Source organism: Mytilus edulis, chromosome 8 (genome assembly GCF_963676685.1).
Source record: "Mytilus edulis chromosome 8, xbMytEdul2.2, whole genome shotgun sequence".
Lineage (NCBI taxonomy): Eukaryota > Metazoa > Mollusca > Bivalvia > Mytilida > Mytilidae > Mytilus > Mytilus edulis.
The window spans coordinates 18,707,140-18,732,115 of NC_092351.1; the positions used below are offsets into that span (position 1 = coordinate 18,707,140).

General features: G+C 31.7%; 2 protein-coding genes across 4 annotated transcripts in view; one reads left to right on the forward strand and one right to left on the reverse strand.

The window, feature by feature from the left end:
• The window catches only part of LOC139484998 (uncharacterized), a 61,307-nt gene that overhangs the window by 33,335 nt on the left and 2,996 nt on the right, over positions 1 to 24,976 (reverse strand). For both annotated transcript variants that reach the window (XM_071269081.1, XM_071269080.1), the window contains exon 2: positions 13,159 to 13,283. The gene's annotated coding sequence lies outside the window, so the exon portion shown is untranslated. The remainder of the gene's footprint in view (positions 1 to 13,158; positions 13,284 to 24,976) is intronic.
• The window catches only part of LOC139485000 (uncharacterized), a 54,805-nt gene continuing 32,788 nt past the window's right edge, over positions 2,960 to 24,976 (forward strand). Inside the window, exon 1 of one of the 2 annotated variants that reach the window (XR_011655225.1) lies at positions 2,960 to 3,534. Coding sequence is in view for 1 of the 2 variants with exons in the window: in XM_071269083.1 (XP_071125184.1) it covers positions 3,454 to 3,534 (81 nt within the window). In the remaining variant the exon portion in view is untranslated. The remainder of the gene's footprint in view (positions 3,535 to 24,976) is intronic. The other variant, XM_071269083.1, reaches the window with a different exon arrangement.

The window sequence follows — 24,976 nt, forward strand, 5'->3', positions numbered from 1 at the left end:
TATCACCTATAGAAAAGCTAAATCAGTAATTCTTTAGACTTTATATTTAGAATCCGTACAGGTCCAGTTTTGTTTTACAAGTGCGAAAGGCTAATAAGTCAAAGTGTGAAACGTTCAAAGCACTTCATGGTAAAATGGATATTCAGATATTGATTACTATTTAAATATACGTTTCTTTTTGTATACGCAACTGCATGCCATCCATAATCCTACTGCACGGTCTGTTCACCTTAGCAATATTTAAAGGTCAAACGTGTAAACTTCATTCAAACCAGCCATACATAAACATAAATTTGAATTATACAATGAATGATAAATATAAAAAAAACTTGCTTGTATGAACAACATTATTAAAAATTATATCAAAACCTTGATTTTTTTACTCTTTTCCGATCTGTCCTAATTCAACAACGTACTGACTATCAGAAAAACAAATCGAATACATTAATAATTTCGTACAACATTTATGACCAAAGAACAGAATCGTTAACCATTTAAATAGAGAATAATTTTAAATATTCATCACAAGGGAATAAATTTTATAAAAATAACAAACTCCAAGGAAAGTTAAAAAAGGGGCAGTCCTAGTCTAAATAATTATAACGTCTTGGAAGGCTATTTTAAATTTTTGCTTTGACGCAAAAGAACAAAAAATATAATAGCCTTTCAAGATGTCATAATTATTTGGACTAGGGCAGTCCTTAAAAACTCACAAAATCAAATGTAAGACTTGATCTAATCAACCAATGGAACGAATAGACAGTATGATTAACAATGTTTTAAATATGAATAGTTACGCGTATCTCAAAACAGCATATTAAAAATATTAGTATCATACCTTATGACCTTTTTTTTGGATTCGAGCGTCACTGATGAGTCTTTTGTAGACGAAACGTGCGTCTGGCGTATGTACTAAATTTAGTCCTGGGGCCTGTTTATCGAAACTGTCCTAAGTTCCGTCCTAAGAATTTCTTAGGACAGAATTTAGGATAAAGTTAGGACCGACTTACGACACGTCTCAGCATGCACATCGAAGCTATCTTAGGAATATCTTAGCTAGGACCTCCTAACCCATGTCCTAAGTATTGGCGGAAAAGAAAATACAAATTAGATATGAAAAAATACAATATGATATCATATTTTATCAATAATTTTGTTTTTTTTAAATATAGTTAATTAGAAACTAATTATAAGGGTTACATTAAAGATAATAAATGAATAATGTATAATATTTGTACATTTAAACTGTATAAAACAAAACATAAGACAAAAATAATAACTACGTATTATATAAAAATTTAACAAACTAATTGTAAACTAGATATATAATCGGTAAAAATCATTACATGTTTTTGAGTGAGTTGAATTCGAAGTGTCAAGGTTTCAATATTTAACTGTCTAAAGACAAATCTCGTGCATTTTTCATATAAATCCGGAGTACTTCAACTATTTTACTACTGATAAAAACAACAATACGTGTGAAAATGATCAAAAGGCGAAATTGAATATATCCTAAAATTAGGACCATTCTAAGACCATCTTAAGACACCTAAATTGGTATCCTAAAGTTAGGACAATTCCTAGGATTTTCCTAAGTTAAGACATGTTTGATAAACCCACTTAGGACTAAGATGTGTCCTAAGTTGGTCTTAGGACACGTCCTAATCCTAAGAGAGCTTCGATAAACAGGCCCCTGGTATTTATGATGAGTTTATTTACTTGTATATGTACAAAGTCAGAAGCTAAATAATGTTTAGGCATAAAACATTATTACATAATATTAAATAATTTACCAGTTCACAGTTTATACATTTATCGATTTAGTATTTAACAAAGTTGCTACCTAACGCACAAGAAATAATGGACCAACACACAACCATTAGCACAATGGTTTCCATTTATCTTTATAAGAATTATGACATTTTTTTGCAGTTTTTTTCAACATTTTGTTGTTTATGTATAATATTACCAGCTTGTAAAATAGGGGCGAAAGATACCAAAGGTACATTCAACCTCGTGACTAAAAAAGAAAAAGACAAACATGCAAATACTGTTTGTAAAAAAGACAAAGAGACAAATGCAAATAGCGTAAGACTTGTTGCAGTTTATCTTATCTTGTACGCTTTTGCATGATTTTTATATTCATGTATAAATGATTATTCTAAAACTCTCTTGTAGGTTTGTGTGACTGTCTGAACAAAAAACTAACATGTTACACATATTAGTTAATCGAAAATTATGTACGTGTTCGTCTTGTTCCATTTTAAACATAAATTCAATATTTTCAGCTTGTTCATGTTTTTGTTTCTCTTTTCCTTTCTTTTAAACACTAGTTAAGGTACAATGTAGTAATGTACCGGTAATTTTAACCTTTCTGTCGAATTATAGGAATTTTAAAGTCGTCAAATCCTCGCGATTTACCGTATCAATCTAATGGAAGTGAAATTATTCATAGGAGATCTCTAGTTATATATAATTGAATAATTTATATTAAACTTCTATACGTAATTTAAAATCAATAGTCAAAGATAACATTTCGACGAATATCATACAGTAGTTTCTGTCATCACCAGTTTCCTCTTCAACAGATATATAGTTTGTATATTTTATATAATCCACTTTTTCAACACCAAAGCAAATAATATCTATTTACTAAGCTTTCATGTAATAGATAATATGTAGTTCAAATCAAATAAAAACGTACTTTATTCAGTTCAAAGGGGAAATATGTAAATAAATAAATAATTACTTATTCTGTATTCAAATTGCGATAACAAAGCATTAGCAGTGTTTAAAAGTGTTAGTTATTTGAAAGTTGTCTATAATAAAGTTTTATACTTATCAGTATGCTTACATGTCACCTACAATGCCATTATAAAATCCTATAAGATTGAAAAATTGGTTGGTAGATATAAATATTGACCAAGTCAATGGTATTGATTCCTAAGATCTTAAAAATATCATCACAAAAATGCGTTACCTGTTCGTGAATAGAATGAACAAATATAATGATATTAAATTAGCATTGAAGTAACACATATCTGTTAATGTGAATCAAAGCATGTCGAAAGGAAAATGATAGATGCAGAAAACTGTTAGTGATGTTGCATAATTATGTAGCTTTACATAAATGACAAAAGAGTAGAACATTAAACAAATCAACCAAACGGACTCTCGTAACATCAGAAGATTCAAAATGGGACAGTGCCAAAATTGTAAATAAAAAAAAAAAAAACATTTTTGAAAGTTTTGAAAGTCATCAGCTTAAATAGAGCAGTTAATCAAATGCATTGCTTCAGATGACATTTTGTGCATAATCATGCTACTTTGATTATAATAATAAATTATTATATATTTGGACATTTTAATCCACACTATTGACTTATTCTGTTATGAAGATAGTGTCTTTCTTGTATTTTGTCTGTCGCACCGATTTTGTGAGAGGACTAAAACATGGCTGTGTCGTACCTTGATATATTCTATAAATATTGTGTTGTAAAAAAAGGACAAAAGAGTAAACAACAATATGCAGAGGTAAGTGAATTTTATTGATCAAGTAGCCCTTTTCTCGTTAAACTATTAATACTTTCTCACTTTAATATTTTTTTTAATAAACTGTACCAGTTATTTATCCATGTAATTCATATACTTTGTGGATCGTGAAAACGAACACATACACTCCGGCTCCGGTGTGAAAATTTCACGGACTGATTTTTTTCGGCTCTCCCTTGACACCATTTGCGAGTATGGTCTCGAGAAACGATGATAGTCCGTCGGATGGTGGCGATAAATGGCTGACTCGTGTTAAGAGAGAGAGCAATATCTCTTGCACGTAAAAGACACCATTGTAGATTTCGAAAAAGAGCAGGCTAATGCTACAATGCAGCACTCGAACCCACAAAGTGTAAAGGTATTAATATAAGTTGTAATAACTATAAATAAATAATTATGTTTAAACTAGTTATTGGCTTTGATATAGCTGTCAGTAAATAAAGGCATCAGTAGTATACCGCTGTTCAAAAATCGTAAATCTATGGACAAAAAACAAAATCGGGGAAACAAACTAAAACTGAGGGAAACGCATTAAACACGGTGCATAAAATATAAGAGGAGAACAACGGCACAACATTGAAATGTAACACACATAGCAACGGACTAAGCATTAGACAAAATCCGATGAAAATAACCAATATAACATCAAAACCAAATACATGAATTTGGGATAGAAAAGTACCGTGTTATAGTAATGTGAATTCACACTCAAATCGAGGAGAAAACATACGACACAACGGAAACACAACGTAAAAATGTTACACACACAGAAACGAACTATGATATAACATTGGCCATTTTCCTGACTTGGCAGTGGCGTAGCTAGGCAATAAGTGTACGCCCCAACCTCAGCGAGGGGTTTCACTTTAAGAGCCCCAATCGGATCCAGATGATAACACGGCCGGTTCGAGGAGGGGGGGGGGCATTTCTGTCATTAAAAACTTATCAATACATGTAGCGAGTTGAACATACTTTAGAGACTATTTTTTCAATCTTTTATGTTTAATGTATTCATTGTGTTGATCTGGAATCTATTGGTCATTGGTGTTAAGAGAAAATATTCAAACCAGTTACTTTGAAATATGTTTAGAAGGAACCGTGTGGTAACGCAATAACTCGACCAAAACCCTTTTTATGCAAATTTCGTTAATATGAAATGATTAATTTACATAGATGTTTAGGTGCATTATGAAAATTCGAAAAGGGTTCTGTTAATTGCTAAAATACAAGTCCGTATGTCAATTAAAAAAATACTCTCAAAATGTTGCTTTAGACATAAATCACAAAAAAGCTTTTGCCAATGTTTCATAAAATTTGATGGAGGTTTGATAAAGTAATTGAAGTGTAACAAACTTTAACCATAGACTGTATATCTACTTGTTAACTGCAAAAAGAAAGTCCTTTTTAGTTAAATACGGGTAAAATAAGAATATGAACTCATCATTATGCTCTGGGTACTCTTTTGAGAATAAAAAAAATTCTGCCAACTTTCGTAAAACAATTTAACCACATATTGAACCTAAACCTTGACGCCGCCGACAAAATATAGATTCACTATTTCTTTTCTACGCGTCATAATTGCCACATGCTCGGCTTAAATTCAAAGCACATATGGAATCTCAGATGATTATACATTGCTTTAAACAAAAGAAAGGTAAGAAGAATTCCCAGTAGATTCAGACTTTGACTGACAGAAAATGAAGAAATATATAATAGGGTTCCATTTGATAAAAAGTAAATTTCGTCACTTTTATTCGCAATTGCAAGCTATAGAAGAAAGATTTAGTGCTTTAAAATCAGATCTTTTTAATTTATTGAGATTAAAATATTTTTTTTACCAAAATTCAAGTGTACGCCCGGGCGTTTTGACGTAAACGTAGCTACGATCCTGCTTGGTACAGGACATTTTTTAAGACAAAATGGTGGGTTGAACCTGGGTTTGTGACATGCCAAACCTCGCACTTTAATGGCATTGTTAAATATAACATGAAAATGACAACATAATAATACAGGACTTCAATACAAATCAATAGGAGAACGTATTAGGCAAAGAAAAACATGAATGATAGATACAATGTAACAAAGGGCATCAGGTTTAAAATTCAATACGTCAAAACCGTGCCTCGTCCACACAAGACTTACCAGTGACGTCCAGATATAAAAGTTTGAAAGTAAAAAAAAAGGTACAAAGTTGTACAGTAACTGCGAGTGCTCATAGACCTTTTATTTACTTAGCGACATTTAATTGTTGGGATGTTTAAGTACACAGCCACGTCCACTCTGTGGTTTTGTTAAATATGTTTCTGCATGTTTCTATCTGATTAGTTTAGCCTTTTGTAACTGAATTTAATAGTTGGTTTTTATGTTGTACGCTTACACAATTGTCACAGGTTAGAGGGACTGGTTGTTTGGCAAACAACAACAAACACAAAATATTTGTCACAATATTATGTTTCCTGCTGTAATTATTGATAATGTTTTAAAAAACCGAGTTCATGAAGTCGATCAAAATAAATTAAGCAAAAGCATTAATTTTGCTTTTAACGTTTTCAACATAATTTTTATGTTTTGATACATGCTAGTTGAAGTCAATTACTTTCAACAATGGTCAATTAATACCATCATAACAATTTCAAAGTTTTACAATTTGAAAAACATATTAACTTAACAATATGCCATACGATATATTAAAAATTCTAATTTTTTTGAAGAGAAACAGAATTACTAAATCAGGAGAGTACGAGTAGCGTTAAATGCATTAATAAACTATTTATGAGAAGCTATGGAATGCAAGGTCATAAGTATGATGATTTCTGAATGAAATATTTATAACCGGGCGCTTTCCGTGTTATAGTAATTCAAAGACGGTATACCAATACTTTAAACTTTATTAGCAAGGTCCGGATAGTACCATCCTAGGGCGATCTCTTTTTGCGCCAAAAAGTAACTCATTTGAGCCACAACTTAATTGCATCAATACTTTTTTTGCGCCACCACATTTTCAAAACTATAGGTATCATTTGCGCCATTAAATGATAATCTAATCGGACCAATTTTATTTATTTTTATATGATTGACTCCTCTCCTCCTTAATTCTGGTTTGGGATTGGCAACTTTGAAGGTCGCTCTGACAACATATCGGTTGCATTTATTTTGCATGCAGTTCTTAAAATTTGACGTTCTATAATTTCTGGACATTTGTTTCATGAATTTGATCAAATTCTCCATTTAAAACAATTGTATACGATTCATCTGTAAATAACCTAGCACGACACGACTTAACTGTACATCTCCACCTTATTTTTCCAGTTTTCCTTACAAATGCCTGATGGAATTTGTGTTCTTCAACAATGATGACCGGTTTTCCTCTATCAGACTCTATTTAATTGAATGATAACATATCTTGACTCGTGAAAAAATATTCTATTACCAAACAATTTATTTTTGGTGAGTTAAGTGTAAGGTTAATTATAAATGTAGTATATGTATGATATAGGTAAAACATGTACAGGTTTGGTATAGGTAAAAAAATATTTATAGGTAAATGTGGCGCAATTTCATTTCATTTATTGGCGCAATTAATACCTTTTCAAAACTGAAATTGGCGCAAATTTATTCTGTATCTAACACTCGAACTACAAAAGCAATTATCGCTATTTTACTAAGTTAAGCCGGAGAACAATAATCCGTTTATTATATTAACATAAGATTAGACAATGAAAGATACATTTTATGTGAATCTTTTATAATGTTTTATACCCTTATTTTGACTTAATTTATGTTTTGTAAACTGTTACTAGGGCAGTCTTCCCCTAGCTTTCAAGCTGTAAACTTGGGTTAATAAATTTGTGTATATTCTTTACGGTCTTGCGTTTAAAGCAGCCATAGTGTCGATTATAGACTTACAGACTTTAATGTAACCCGTGCTGAACTTCACGGGGTTATATATTAGTCCAATTAATTTTCGAAAGAACAGTTGAGAAATGCGTGCGATCTATCTTGGTAACATTATAAATATGAACGAAGACAAAAGGAGAATACTAGTAAAATATAATCATGAGGTAAGTGTACTTTCCTATAGAATATATATCATGCCAAATTTAAATTACTTGCTCTTTATCTCGAACTGCCCGTGTATCGTACAGGATTGTTGAAAACAAACACTTGGCTGACAAAAAGCGTATAGAGAAATCAATGCTTAGCTCTCTGGGGATGAATATTTTCTCTGGAGAAGGCGACAGTCATATAAAACCATTATATCTCTCTGGGGATGAATATTTTCTCTGGAGAAGGCGACAGTCATATAAAACCATTATATCTCTCTGGGGAGGAATATTTTCTCTGGAGAAGGCGACAGTCACATAAAACCATTATATCTCTCTAATGAGTGATTGTGTTTTACCTGTGTCGGATTTATTAGGTCTTTCCACCTTTCCGTGTGGAAAGACCTATTGATTTTGTTCTGATTACTTTTTTTTTTTCTTCCGCCTAATTTTTTTCTTGCGGTGTAAAAATGTTTCAAAAGATGTCGCTTAGTTTTTTTGTATATGAGATCATACAGTCTATACGCTTTTGAAACTCACCCTGTTTAACCGAACACTTTTCTTTGTAAGAGTTATCTCCCCAAACACTGTTTTTCTTGTTATCAGATTTCCTCCGCAACCGTAAAAGAAAGCGACAAATTTATTTTTCCAAATTGCTCGTTATATCCTCAGGATGTTACTTTTATTTTGACCGAAGCTTTACGAAGACCCCATATGAGAGTAATTTCCCCTTTTGTATTGAAATAAGTAAAATAAATTTGTAACTGGAAAACCATAAGTGATAGAGGCCTAGGGTCTTTTGATTTTAGGCCCTTGCTCAAAAAGTATGAAAATGTGGTCAAGGTCAAAGGTCAAGGTCATGTTCAAATTTTTGATTTTGGCTTGTTATCTCTTATTTTCAGAAATCATAGAAGATATCGACAAAATATTTTCACACAATTGTTAGTTACGACATGTCGTAACACATAAATTTTAGTCGAAAGGGTACGTAGACATTTGACGCGAGTTTTCCCCTTTTTATATCTAATATCATACGTATGGTAATATAACTCATTAACAATATACAGTAGAGGACTAGAGTCTTTTGATTCGAGGTCCTTGGTTTATGACCTTAAATTGAGCTCAAGGTCATATGCTAATTAAACGTTCTAGATTTTGACCTTTGCTTTTACCTCATATGTACACATGATAAAGCCATGGGACTTTTTGCATTAAGTTGTAAGCAATGTGACCTTAAAAAACACAATCGGAAGTGACCTTTTGTAAACCGGAAGTAGGTATTTTTTGTACTAAATCAATGTAAAAGTATAAAGAACCATATATTTTTGGAATCAGTGTCAAGTAAACTATCAAACAATACCGGAAGTAAACTTTTTAAACCGGAAGTAAAAGATTATCTCCCTTTTCTATATATTTTTTTGATAGAAACCATATATTTTTGGAATAAGCGTTCAATAAGCTGTCATTTGACGCTAAAATTGACATTTAAAACCAAATTTTAATATTTTCATATAAAAAAACTTCTAAACTGGTGGAAAGACCATCAATGGTTCTCTGAACAATTGGTTTTTAATTATATATATAATTGGTTTTCAAATCGGCTCCTATCTGTTCAATGGTTTCTGTTTTTAAGATGCACAAGGCATATACCGTAAAACCCACTATATCAAACTACAATACTATGATTGAGCTTATAGTTTTGTGTCTACTTCACAAATGGTGTCGATCAAAGCTACTTGTGATAAGTGAAGTCATTTTTTTAATCTAATGACGAACATTTTAATATTATCTATTTTTCATTTCGTCTATAATCAAAATTAATTTGATACGTTTATTTCAATAGGATGATTTTTTAATTTATACTATAGTATATAGTCACAGGAGATGCGTAGCAAATGCATATGTCATTCTACCTCGGTTTCTTTGATTTCGAGGAAAATGTTTGAAGTTTTCGTACATCTTTGTGAATGTTGGAAGCAATTGCCTAGTGCACACAACTTGAAGATAATAACCACTCAAACGAAAAGATTTTATCAGACGATCAAGATATTACCATTGATTAACATCCCTATATACATAATTTATATTTACCTTTTTATCTGATGATTAACCATGTCCAAAAGCAAAAGCTTAAGTATTTTACTTCTTATTGTCGTTTAAATTAATTTTTAATTTAATCTTTTTATTTGGATTTTTTTACGTCAGACATCTTTATACGTCTGTTGTTGTACTCTACGTTGTTGGTGACAGCGAGGTTTTCGAACTTGACTGAATAATTGTGCACCTTTATATTAAAGTATTTTCAATACAATATTAAAACCTGACATATGACACAAATTAGCACAAATTAGCATTTGCATGGAATAATTACTTCAGATTTGATGTTTAATATACGTACTGCAATGTCAGAGATTAAAAATAAACACGAAGATTTAAGTATTGTGCAAAATATGAAATGAAATAAATGCATAAGTAAGGGTTTTATATTATAGAGTATTGACTTAAAAGACGAAATTAATTTGGGTTTTCTAAGGTATATAATTGAGTTATAGAATGGTATTAAGAATTTTCCGTAGTCGAGTTGTATAATTGTCATGGCATATTATGTCTCATGCAAAGTTTATCGATATGCATTTGTAATGATTTTGGTACACTAAATGACTTTCTGTTAGTGGCACAATTCACATACAATTTTTATATGCACAACATTAAACGCAAATGCTATTGTAACATTCTACTTGAAAAATGTTAGGCGAAGAAACGACATTAAAAAAAAAAATAGAAATTATTTCGACCAAAGCTATTCAAAATTCCAAAATATACTTCGCTAGTCCTTTTATTTAATTCCCAACTTAATTTTTTTTCTGAATGCACATATAAAAACTTGATCAAGTTGTTCATGGTGCATACAGAAGCGTTTTTAAGTTCCAACAAGTTGATGGTCGTGATATTGATTCTAAAATTAATTCATTTAAGTATTATAGATTCTTATATTTCATGCATATTATGAATGACACCACTTTAACAAACTATGGTCCACTGGTATATGACATGGACGGTAGATGAACCGAAAAATAGCTAACATTATACAACAAATTATCCAAAACTATGCTTGAATTGACCCAAACAGTTCGTATAGGTACTGGCAAAATCATAAGGGGGTATATACCGCCTTAAATTTTAGAGTAGGCGGAAGAAACAAAATGTATGTGTCAGGAAACCTCCAATACCATAGCAAATAAAAACCAACAACAATGGAGTCGAAATGATAAAAAAGTTTACAAACAACTGCTGTTATATAGAAAACGAAACACTGAGCAACACGACCACCACCAAAAAGGTAAAAGGTCTACTCCAACATACAGGTTAGAAAAAATTAAACTAAATATAATAATTTTTGGTAGGTCCTTGGATCATATTAATACATGTACATATCAATGATTTATATGCACGTAAAGGATGCTTTTTAAGAGTTTTTGCAGTTTTTCCATAAAAAATAAAGCTCTATAAAACAAACATTATGTAAAGACACAATTCATAATTCGTTCAGAGATGATACTTTATATGGAACCATTTTGAATTCAACTGGCAAAAACGTGAATAACATATTGGAATTTTATTATAAGATCTAAAATACTTAGTTTAATCCTGCCACATACAATGTATTTATCTGCATGTTTCCTGTGAAGAACATTGCCAATAGTTGCCGTATGTTTTATACGTTAATGTTGGATGTTCCCTGTGAAGAACATTGCCAATAGTTGCCGTATGTTCTATACGTTAATGTTGGATGTTCCCTGTGAAGAACATTGCCAATAGTTGTCGTATGTTTTATACGTTAATGTTGGATGTTCCCTGTGAAGAACATTGCCAATAGTTGTCGTATGTTCTATACGTTAATGTTGGATGTTCCCTGTGAAGAACATTGCCAATAGTTGCCGTATGTTCTATACGTTAATGTTGGATGTTCCCTGTGAAGAACATTGCCAATAGTTGCCGTATGTTCTATACGTTTATGTTGGATGTTCCCTGTGAAAAACATTGCCAATAGTTGTCGTATGTTATATATGTTAATGTTGGACAGTTGTATTTATCTACATGTTCCCTGTGAAGAACATTGCCAATAGTTGCCGTATGTTCTATATGTTAATGTTGGATGTTCCCTGTGAAGAACATTGCCAATAGTTGCCGTATGTTCTATACGTTAATGTTGGATGTTCCCTGTGAAGAACATTGCCAATAGTTGCCGTATGTTCTATACGTTAATGTTGGATGTTCCCTGTGAAGAACATTGCCAATAGTTGCCGTATGTTCTATACGTTAATGTTGAATGTTCCCTGTGAAGAACATTGGCAATAGTTGTCGTATGTTCTATATGTTAATGTTGGACAGTTGTATTTATCTACATGTTCCCTGTGAAGAACATTGCCAATAGTTGTCGTATGTTCTATACGTTAATGTTGGATGTTCCCTGTGAAGAACATGCCAATAGTTGTCGTACAATGTATGTTCTATATGTTAATGATGGATGTTCCCTGTGAAGAACATTGCCAATAGTTGTCGTATGTTCTATATGTTAATGATGGATGTTCCCTGTGAAGAACATTGCCAATAGTTGTCGTATGTTCTATACGTTAATGTTGGATGTTCCCTGTGAAGAACATGCCAATAGTTGTCGTACAATGTATGTTCTATATGTTAATGATGGATGTTCCCTGTGAAGAACATTGCCAATAGTTGTCGTATGTTCTATATGTTAATGATGGATGTTCCCTGTGAAGAACATTGCCAATAGTTGTCGTATGTTCTATATGTTAATGATGGATGTTCCCTGTGAAAGACATTGCCAATAGTTGTCGTATGTTCTATATGTTAATGTTGGAGAGTTTGGAGTTATTGTTTCAGTTTGATTTATTCACTAACAACGAATGAGAGATTCATTTATTTTATTGATCCCGTTATTGAAAACCAATATTGAACACTCCAGCTGTATTCTATTTTTTCATCATTGAGTTGATACCATGTTAACATTTATTACACTCATCCTATAGTGTAATATTTTCTCCTTTTCAAAACTTACAAAATAAATCGGTGTCAAAAGTTTCAACAAATGAGGCGGGATCGGGCTGCTTAAAATGTTACATAGCGAATACTCGTAATCATTAAAATACATGAAAATAAAATAGTTCCATATTAAGTATCATCTTTGTTCGATGTATTATATTCAGTTTAAAAGACAATCTTCAAACAACGTGATTCAAAACAGTGACGAGCTCCCTTGCTGGAGTAAATAGCATATACACATACAATTGTGTTGAAAAATATAGTGTAAAGTATTACCAAACACAGCGAATTCTAAAAACGAGAATGAATAAACTGAAGCTATATAGAAAAATACCCCCAAAAAATCAAAAATATGCCAACAATGACTATGTATCTATGCCTGTATGGGTCGGTGTATAACTGATATATAATTTATAAAGCCATTACGGATATATCGCAAATATACGATCAATGTATTACTTGTATTTGATTCCCTTATAATTCATCTACATTGACTTACCTTGAAGTTTTATGTCTTTTGTCCACTCTTCATGGTGCAATTTCAAAGGTGTAGTATCTAGAAGACATTCATTTTATCGTACAAAACCTATGTCTGTTCTAAATTACATCCACCACTGTCCTATTCTGAAAGTAAACAGATTTAGAAGACATTCAAGTTTTTTCTTAAATGATTTATAAAACTCGTATTTCGCTTACAAATTGAATATAAAGAATACGTGAAGTGTAAAATTTAATATATATAGAATACAAATGTTCAGATTAATTAAAATTTCAAAAAGTACACTTCAAGTGAAAATTAAATTTCAACAACTACTAATGCATTCTTTACAAATACATTTATTGTTAAAATGCGAACAATAATTTCTTATGACTAGAATTGAGTTCACATTATCATAATTTAAACATATTATTTCTTCATTGTGCGTTTAATCTGTGTGAGAATCGTGATGTGTATTGATAATAATTATATCCTATTTGTTCGTAGACATAAAAGCTAGCCATTATGCAACAAAGAAACTTGTTGAAAACTTTGGTTCTTTAAATGAAACCTAAACATGAAATTCGATCCTATGGTAGATAGTTATATTATTTTGAACTTGTGTTCATATTTTACGTACCACGCAAACTTTAAACCAACGGATGCAAGTTTTAATAAATACAATTTATGTAACAGCAACTGTATTCGCATTCATTAACTGTCATTAAAAACGGAAGAATCAGTGCCGGTTTTATACTGCTCTAAAGTATCTCATCAATATTATCATGCGTTAATGAAAAAGATAAAAAAGGAACGAGAAATTTTTTCCAATGGTATTATTTCCATATAATTTTGTATCTATCAAGTGAATGTTTTACCTTTTTATACGCCCGTCAAAATTTTGACGGGACGTAGTATGGTATATACAAATGTCCGGCCTCCGTCTGTCCTTCCGTCCGTCCGTCTGCCCGGCGTGAACATGTCGCACCGTAACTTGAGAACGACTTATCCAAATTTCATGAAACTTTATATAGTTGTTTCTTATGATGGTCAAACGATCTGTATACTTTTTTTTATGGAAATATGATTAAAACCTTTTGAGTTACGGGACTTTGTAACTAAAACAAGGGGGTGTTTTTTTTATGTTTTTTTACATGTCGCGCCGTATCTCAAAAACAGTGTAGGACTTTTGCTTACAACTTTACACACTTCTTAGTAATATTAATCTTAAGATCTGTTTACCTTTTGGTAATGATTTAACAATCTACTTTTGAGTTACTGATTATTTTGTAAAAAGGGGGGAGGTTTTTTTTACATGTCGCGCCGTATCTCAAAAACGATATATGATTATTGCTAAAAAAATTTACACACTCCTTTGTTATAATAATCTCAAGATCTGTATACTTTTTGGTTTTGATTCAAAATTTTATTTTAGAGATATTGAGTTTTTTGTAAAAAAAAATGGGGTGTTCACATGTCACGCCGTATCTCAAAAGCAATTTATGATTATTGCTTAAAACTTTACACACTTCTTTGTTATATTATTCTCAAGATCTGTATACTTTTTGGTTTTGATTCAAATTTTTTTTTAGTTATTGAGTTTTTTGTTATAAAAGTTTTTTTTCACATGTCGCACTGTATCTCAGAAACTATTGATGATTATTGCATAAACCTTATACACAAGACGACGGGCGTATCATGCGCTCATGGCGCAGCTGTTTATTTTATTTATTCGATCCATTTATGGTTTCATTTATCTATGCTCCCGGTCTTGGTAGATGATGGAAAAATGCAATGTGATATAAAAAAAATACGCCTTTGTGATGAGGAGCAGCAATAAGTGTGTTTTCTGCTGTTGTTTTTTATTTGGGCGGGTTGTTGTCTCTTTGACACATTCCCCATTTCCATTCTCAATTTTATTTCCCTTACGCGTGCTTTTTGTCAAATGATTTTAGGGGAAAAATAAACTATATCGCTAGATAATTATGGAACAGCAAAACAATGGATGTTTTATGCTTCTGGTTTTATCGAACAGTGTCAAAAATTATGATCGTTAAAGATTAGCTACACATAATATGGTATGTGTATGTGGGAAAAAACATAAACAAAATTTTAAGGATATATCATTTTAACTGACTTTTATGTAAGCTATACATATGAAAATGTGAAATCAATTTATTCAGTCAGTGTTACAAACTCATTTATCTATTACTTTTTATAAGTTTAAGTATTTTAATCTTTATTCAATAACGTTATCAAACACTGATGACAAATGGTGACATGTTAGTTTCAACAGGTTAAGCTATGGATTTAAAAAAAAAAGTACACCTATTGAACCATTTTTGACGTATACTTAGTATTATCAGAAATTGTTTTGATTGAAATCTTATGCGAATTTGCCGCATACAGCACTTGTTATAAAATCTATTGATGAGTATCGCAATTTATAACGAGGCTGCACATGTAATATAAGACCAGTACACATTCTTAGCTCTCAAGACTTTTGCTTTAGTTACATTTTAATAAGTTGTTATTGGCTTTGAACTTGTTGTCAATAGTTGTTTGTACTCTCAGATCTGTACGTAGTGCCTTTTTATTGCTTGAATATAAAAGTACCCGTCCACGTCCATTCTGTTTTTGCTAGATGCACTTTTTCTAATATTATCTATCTGATGAGTTAAGTCTTTTGCAACAGATTTTCATAGTGTGTTCTTATGTTAAACTGTTACAACACTGTCAACTCTCACAAACTCCACTAAACTATTTATGTGTGTGTGACTGTCTCAAGTCATGAACCTGTAGTTCAGTGGATGTCGTTACATGGTTCGTAAATAAAGGCAACATATGTATACCGCTGTATGAAATTCATAAATCGATTCAGAAAAAAAACAATACGGTTACAAACTAAAACTGAGGTTAACACATCAAATATAAGAGGAGAACAACGATACAACAAAAACATTAAAATGAAATCCACACAGAAACGAACTATAATATAACAACGACCATGTTCCTGACTTGGAACAGGACTTTTTAAGAACAAATGGTGGGTTGAACCTGATTTTGTGTCTAGCCAAATCTCCCGCTTTTATTCTGTTATATTTGTTTTAGTAAACTGTTTGGTGCATTATGCTGATAGTTTTCTTGTTTGAATTGTTTCATATTTTCCATGACAGTGCCTTTGATACGCAACCATACAGTATGGATTTTTTCTCACATAATTGCCCTTAATTGCTTACATCCAATTCATTTGAACTTTGATGGCTAGTTGTCTCATTGGCAATTCCTGCACAATGACGATCACTGAGACGCTTGATGAACGTTAATAGTGCAGGAATACAGGTGATTCCTTCTATCTGGCTAATAATGTCACAAAGGCGCGCATAATTGACGATTTTTTTCCGGTAACGGATGAACTCGAAAGTGGTCTATTCGGCAGACAATCGATCAAATTGGTACCGTGCATCCTATTTCATTTGATATGGACAATCCATTGCCGTACATAGTGTTTTTTCTAGTATATTTTAATGTATTAAATATAAGCTTATTCAGTTTTGAAAAAAAAATGACGTAGCTTGTATGAATTCAACAGTGATTTGATAACTACATACTTTAATATAATATTTAAATGATAACGTTGATTGTTGTGTTTCCATATATGACAATTTTCCGTTCATGGCGTAATTATTGGTTTGAAAACTTCTTTAATCTACACAATGTACATGTAACTATGAATCAACGGTTTACATATTGATTAAACTATTATGCATACGATTTATTGCTATAGCCAGCGTGTTGTAATGTAGGAATCCATAAGTACATTCTTTGTATCTCTCACTGACAAGGAATAAATTCTTAGATGAAGAGCATAAATTGTCACATAAAGAAAATGCATTACCTATATAAAACATAACATTAAACGATTTTAGAAATCGGTATAAATCATGACTGCAAATAATTGTTGAGATTAAAATTCGTTTTTATGTCATTGTATTTCGATTAGGGTTTTATGCATCCTATCTAGTCGCAAAATGTTTTGCAATTTCAAGAATTTGTGTCTTCAGCAATTATTTTTATTGGCAGAAATTAATTTTAACAATAATTAGTATTGAATTTCGTGCAATATACCTTCGACCAATTTGATTTTGATTTTTTGAATTGTTGTTTTATAAGACGTTTTTGCACCACTATAATATTTATTTTCTTTGTAAGAATACCTTACGTTATACATTGGACATTCAATAAAACATGACGAGCCTTTAAACCAATTCAGTATACGCAATTGCCGTTGATTGTCGTCTGTGGTAATATATTTTTCGTTTATTATTGTAGTTTAAATAAAGCCATTGACACTTCCTTTGAATTGTTTCAAATTTATAATGACATCCCTTAAGCATTTATGACCTACTATACATTATTACGTTTGCTCATTGTTGAGGGCTGATTGAAATCGTGTAATTGTTCATAGTTTTGTCCTTTGATCTTTAACGGTCAATTGTTTCATTGGCAATCATACTACATAGATTTTAAAGATTCTATATTGAATGTTCTCAAAATAGTTTCTCGATTTAAATCTACCATTTTTTTAATGTTTTGATTATAAATATGCAGTTGGAGAAGGAAAGAAGATAATAAGATAGGTATTTGATCTCATTTATAAAAGGGTAAATCTCAGATCAAAGAGGCACTTTGAAAAGACATCTCAGCAGTGGTCTAAGACAGAGACACAATTGAAAAGCTCCTGCTTATAAATTATACCATCCATCGTTCGGGATCGTATCGTTTCTACGAACCAACGTTTTTGCATGATTTCTCAATACATAATATGGGTATATATCGTTACATAATATGAATATATATCGTTACATAAAATGGGTATATATCGTTACATAATATGGGTATATATCGTTACATAATATGGGTATATATCGTTACATAATATGGGTATATATCGTTACATAATTTTCAACAATAATTACAATTCAATGCATAGTTCATTATGTATCATAAATACCATTAATAAAAATTTAATTCGTTGAAAATGATTCTATTCAAGGTTATTAGTATTTTATATATAAGGTACGAATGTGACATTCACTTATTCCCTTCAATTCGATTTATAAAGTAGAAGTTCAAAAACATAATTTTGCGTTCAATACACCCGTCGGTAGTGGTAGTATTATTGGACAATTGAAAGAAATACCAGTACGAGTGGTGTCCATGTATATAACAACCATACTGCCTAATTTTACAGTTTGTTCTTAAGTTATACTATTACACTATAAATAATTGCCCTGATTAAAGGAGGGTTACCTGCTTATTATCATGTTTAAATCCAACTGTGTGTATCTCAATTTAAAAATAGGAAGATGTGGTATGATTGTCAATGAGACAACTATCCAGCAAAGTTCAAATCAAGTGGATGTAAGCAATTACAGACAACCCTACGACCTTCCAAAATGAGGAAAACTCATATACTTATAGTCGACCATAAAAGGCCTCGACAATACAAATATGTAACAATTCAATTAAGACATTATTGATAACAAAACAATTTGCCAAAAACACATATGACAGACATGTTGAAGACCGCAATTTGACCTCTGATGGTTTACTTTTATAAATTGTGACTTGGATTGAGATGAAATTGAGAATGGAAATGGGGAATGTGCCAAAGAGACAACAACCCGACCATAGAGCAGACAACAGCAGAAGGTCACAACCGGTCTTCAATGCAACGATAAATTCTCGCACCCGGAGGCGTCCTTCACATCCTTACTTGGGACAGGGACATAATCAGAATTCTGTAACTCAGTAGTTGGCATTGGTTGTTATCTATTTTTGGTTTTTTCATTTTTCGTGTTTTTTTCCTTTCAATTTTGTTTCACATATTGTCATGTTCGAGCCTTGAATAACTGACTATGCGGTACTAGCTTGACTCATTTTGTTAAAGGTCATACGTTGAATATAGTTGCTAAAATCCGTGACATTCTGATAGTTGTTTCGTAGATCACCATTTCACATCTCCTTATTTTATATAGAAAAGAAAAAAAAATAACTCTTTTGAAAAATTAGTAGGTTAACCTTGGTCAGGAATGAATAAAGCAAAATATTTGATAACCACGGATGTATAAGTACCGAATCAAGAGCTATATAAACATTAGAGTCATAACATATGTATATAATAGCCAAATCCATGTAAGGTCAACTTATTCATGCTCACTTTAAAAGAAACTAATAACATCACTGAAGAGACGTATTGATTATTAATACAGTCAGATTGACAAAATGCGCATATAATGTAGAAAATTGTGATAGTTTATGTTAATACTACCACTGGGTCAATGGCTCTGCTGGTGGACTGATAGTCCTCGAGGGGATCACCATCCCAGTAGCCAGTACTTCAGTACTGGCATGAAAATATGGATTTTATGTTATTAAAATTTTGTATTTGAAATTATTTAAAATAAAGCACTGATTCCTTGCCCGACTATGGTTATACTTTTGTTTCCTTTTTGGCATAAATAGCTCTTCGTCCTTGCAATATGCTTTGTACTTTCAAATACTTCGGTCGCGAGCAACACTGAAGTAACAATGATTGTCGAAATACACATCTGGTGCCGAAAAATTGGTACCGTTTATGCAATTACAAAATATATATGACGCTAAAAATACGTCTAATATAATTATTGTATAACAAATAGTGAACTTCAAAGTAAAACACCAGAAAATTAAGTAAGAAAAATAATTAAAAAATTATAGCCTTCTTTAAAAACAATTTTATAGAGAACAATACGACGACTGGTAAAATTAATAAAGTTTGATTTTCTGATTGAGGTGACACATTGACGAAAAATTAATTTCATTAATTTTATATTGCAAATCATATTTAAAGAAACAACTGTTACATTGTATAGGTATTCAAGTGTCAGATATTTTAGTTCGCAGAACCTTTATTGTATCACACAAGATTTTTTTACTAGTCCATAGTTGTTGTATTTATAGCTATCAAGTGCAAGCATTATACGCCTGTAACAGCAATACACAATTCATTAACTTCACTCTCGTGAAACCGTTAAGAAATATCATCCGAACACATCTTAAATAAATATTTGAATTTAACACTGATAAAGGGTAGTTTAAATTGAACTACTAAAGTATAAAGCCCTCTTGTATATGAACGTAATTTATTGCTTAGTTTTTATTTTGATTTATAGGTGAACTTTTTCACAAAAAAGTGTTGCAGAATCTAAATATTGATGACCTCAAAGCTAAACCACCTAATTGTGCCGGTTCACATTCCCATTTCGTGTATAATCCTGCTGGCCATGTAATTTCTGGAGACCTAAACATAGTAAATAACTACAAGTTGAGACAACTTTTGTCCAAGGGTCCGAAAAACAGAGAGCCACAGCCAATCAATTGGAAGCAGAACTTCAAACTACTTATGGATTCTGTTGAGGGTTATGCAAAAGACTGGGCAAAAAGAGAAAAGGTTGAGGTGGACACTCTTTCGGAGTGGGTAAAATCAGTGAAATCATTTATTCAGATAAGAGTAAGTAAGCTTAAAGGGCCAATGAACACCAAAGCTCCTTCCATCTTTAGAGACCCTCGGGTCATAGAGGAGTTGTCTTGCCTCCATGACAAATATGTTGTCGTTCCAGCTGACAAAGCTTCAAACAATATTGTTTTTGTTTGCAAGAAACATAACATTGACTGCCTGATTAAGGAATTGGGGATAAATAACACACTTGGAAATCCTACATATACACTAAGTACACTTACGAAGCAGGACATCCTGGAAAACCACAAATCGGTTCTAATCTCCTTTCGTCTTAATCCAAAGGATGAAGACCAGGATCTTCCATCCTTATATTGGATTCCTAAGCTTCACAAGAATCCTTATAAGGAAAGGTATATTGCAGGTTCTTCCCAGTGTTCCACTAAACCCCTTTCTAAAGTTCTTACTGTCATACTTACTGCATTCAAAGAAGGACTATTGGAATACCAATGGGTACCAATTGCGCTCTTCTACTTGCAGATTTGTTTTTATATTCCTATGAAACAGAATTTATCCAAGGGCTTGTACAGTCTTTTAATTTCCATTTTTCGGTATATTGATGATGTACTTTCTCTTAATAATAATAGATTCAGTGATCACTTACATTTAATATATCCAAGTGAACTGGAAATTAAAGATACTACCGACACAGATAAATCTGCTTCATATCTAGACCTTTTATCGAAATGACTACTGATGGTAGGTTGAATACCAAAATTTATGACAAACGCGATGATTTTTATTTTCCTGTAGTCAACTTTCCATTTTTGTGTAGCAACATCCTAGCGGCACCGGCATATGGAGTATACATGTCTCAATTGATACAGTACTCTAGAGCTAGCTCGAAGTACGTTGATTTTGTTGAACGAGGAATACTGCTTTCTCAAAAGTTGCTAAGACAGGGCTATGAATCAATCAAATTAAGGTCATCACTCAAGACATTTTACGGTCGCCATCATGAGCTGATTGGCCATTATGACAAAAGTGTGTCAGAAATCATATCTGATATTCTTCCTCAGTCATCATAACCTTCCATCATTACCGAACTGAACAAAAAAATAACACGACGGGTGCCGTATACAGTGCAGGAAATGTTCCGGAGCACTAGATTTTACTCCCGGTTTTTAGTGGAGTTCGTGTTGGTTCTTATTTATGATTTATAACTGTTGATGTAGATGTCCTTTGGTTTTATAAGTCCTTGTTTACTCCTTGGTTTTGATTGTTATTGTCTTTCAGTGACTGAATTAGTGAACATTTCAATACCTCCAAAAAAGAAAGAATAAAGGTTCAATGTTAAGTCTATCTCTGCTATGAACACTCACGAAATATAGATATTATAAAATGTATACTTTATTGTTATTTTCTCATAAGAAGATAAATGCACTGAATAGGACAAACGTTTATCATTTCTTGATAAGTTTATGAAGTTAAAATATACCACAAAAAATACTTTGTAGGAATATCACGTACTTATCTGATTCAAATTGATGCCCATATATTGTTGTGGTGTTGTTTGAATAATCAATCATTGAAAATATATTCCATTCGTTTAAAACATTTGACGTTTTTAAATAATATGGCAACGAATACACTCATCATAGATACCAGGATTGTATGTTTATATTTACGCCTGACGCGCGTTTTGTCTACAAAAGACTCATCAGTGACGCTCAAATCAAAATATGCTAAAAAGGCCAAATAAAGTACGAAGTTGAAGAGCAGTGAGGACCAAAAACTCCTTGAAGTTTTGCCAAATAAGTATAAAGTGTATCTCATAACATAAGATCACTTCGAACCAAGGAGCAAATTAAAAGCGTTTCTATTAGACAAGTGTTATTAATCCTAGAATCACTGTATATCCTTCGCAATGAAGAAAAATCGCAAACCTCACTGGGAGTTCCCAAAAGTCCTAGCAACGGTTTGAGTGGAATTGCTTTTTTTATTATTGAAAGTTAATGTTATCAAATAATGTCTTGAATGTTTTTATTGTTTTTTTTTATATTGGATAACATTGCATCAGTCATAACTTTGGAGACTCGAATTGGAGACTTAAGTTTCAATGCTCAAGATGAAACCTTAACTTGGTAAAGGGTCTTGAATGCACTTAATTTATGAAATGAAACTTGTTATATACGGACTTGTTAGCTGAATATCATAACTATAAAAATTCTGAAAAGATTAAGCAAATATTCATTCAATTGGAAACTTATACGTTTAAAAATGAAAGAAACATACATTAATATAATACCTTGCTGAAACAAAGTCATGTCATTATTGTATATTGTATTCCCAGAACGACGAATAGTGTCTACATTAGCCATAAGCGTAAGGGCATTTAACGGCATACGGATATACACCGACTAACAGTGTCCACAAATTGTTATTCAGCGGGATTTTCTGTTATATGAAACCATTTTTTATTGAAATGAATAGATCGGCTCAAAGAAGGCAATGTTGGCATATTGTAATATCGTAATAGATCACTGAACGAACCAGGAAGCAAAAGCCGAGAGACTTAACATGTCTTTAACCAGATATACTTTAAATTGGAGGATAATTATTTTGCCTGCTTTAAAAGATATTAGTACTATAATGAACTGGGTTATAAAGATAAATTTCCGAGATAAACAGTCTTTTTAATTACGAATTCTGTCAATAATGACTCAGCATTTTTAATGTGCTTTGATGTTCTAGTTAACAAGTCTTCTGACACTTAACACATTTATAAAATATAAAACGCTAAAATCATTACAATAGTTAATACTGTTTTAATGTTCTGTATTGTTTGATGTTTTCAATTACTTCACCATCGCACGGACCACTGTACATATACCGTATTGATAAAAAAAAAAATTTAAACTTGTACATTCAGTAAACGAAAGAAATCTCTATACTTTGTAATAATTCTGAACTTTTAATCCTTTCTTATCACAAGTAATTTTTGAAAGCTTAAATAATATATAATGTGAAAACAACGATCATATTTTGTATAATAATAACATGTCGTGCACGTTATCATAATTATAACAACAACATGTTTACTTTTATTGTTTATCTTATATTATCTCGTTTTCAAGTTAGCAACAGTTGACAACTTTCAATTTAGTCATTGAATTAATCTTAATATCGATAGAGCACGTTTGCGACCTAGTGCCAACAGTTAATATAAGAAACATAAGGTATTTGACATATTGTAGGTTTATATTGAAATTGTCACTCGTTTATTGTAATATTAAACAGTTGAAGACATACAATGTACCCCTACATTGAAGTTATTTTGTAGAACAATTATCATTATGTCAAGAACATCAATACATATCTTATGAATGTTGGAGCTAAAAATCTTATTTCTTAAAAATTAAGCCGTGACCGTGACTTATTAGCTTTAATCTCGTTTATTTTCTGTTGGTTACCACAGTTTCAAATCATGCTCTAAAATAAACAGGTAATATTCGATAATATATGAGCAGTGTAGGTATAATGCTTCTGATATGATACCCTTTTACGTACGATGTTGTTTTGATATAATGGCATACTTTAAAGTTAGTACATTTCTCTATGTGTTAGAATACATAAAATAAAGCAGACACCAACTTGAAGATGGTAGTCAAAAACATTTGTCCAATAAAATATACAACCCCATAGCCAAAAGTGTGATTAAATAAAACGTTGAATAGCAGCAGGAAAAACAATCAAGTTAAAATTTTTGTTAAAAAACGAAGCCGATATCAGATAAAAAAAAATAAACTAACAAAAATACCGAACTCTGAGGAAAATTCAAAACATAAAGTCCTTAAACAAATGACAAAATCAAAGCTCAATCACATCAAAAGAATAAATAGCAACTGTCATATTCCCGACTTTGAAAAGACATTTTCTTAATGGAAAATTGTGGATTTAACCTGGTTTTATAACTAACTAAACCACTCACTTATCGGATGGCCGCAAAAATCCATTTTATTGAAAAACACACATGCATGAGCTGTATGATGACCTTACAATGACACATATTAAACAGTTGTAGCACAACTGACAATTTGAAGTCTCAATTATATCAAAATTGTAAATTACCAGTCAATAACCACAATCGGGAGTTCGAACGAATGGAACTACCAAATGATGGATTCGGTGCTTCTGAAGCGCTTCAGCGAGCAAGTATTTGAAAGGCAAGCATGTTATAAGTACTGTAAAACACAAGACGCAATAAGGCAAAATTCCTTTAATAGTAGTGATAGCCTGAGGGAAATGTGGTGCTCCATGTGTGGCATGAAACAATTG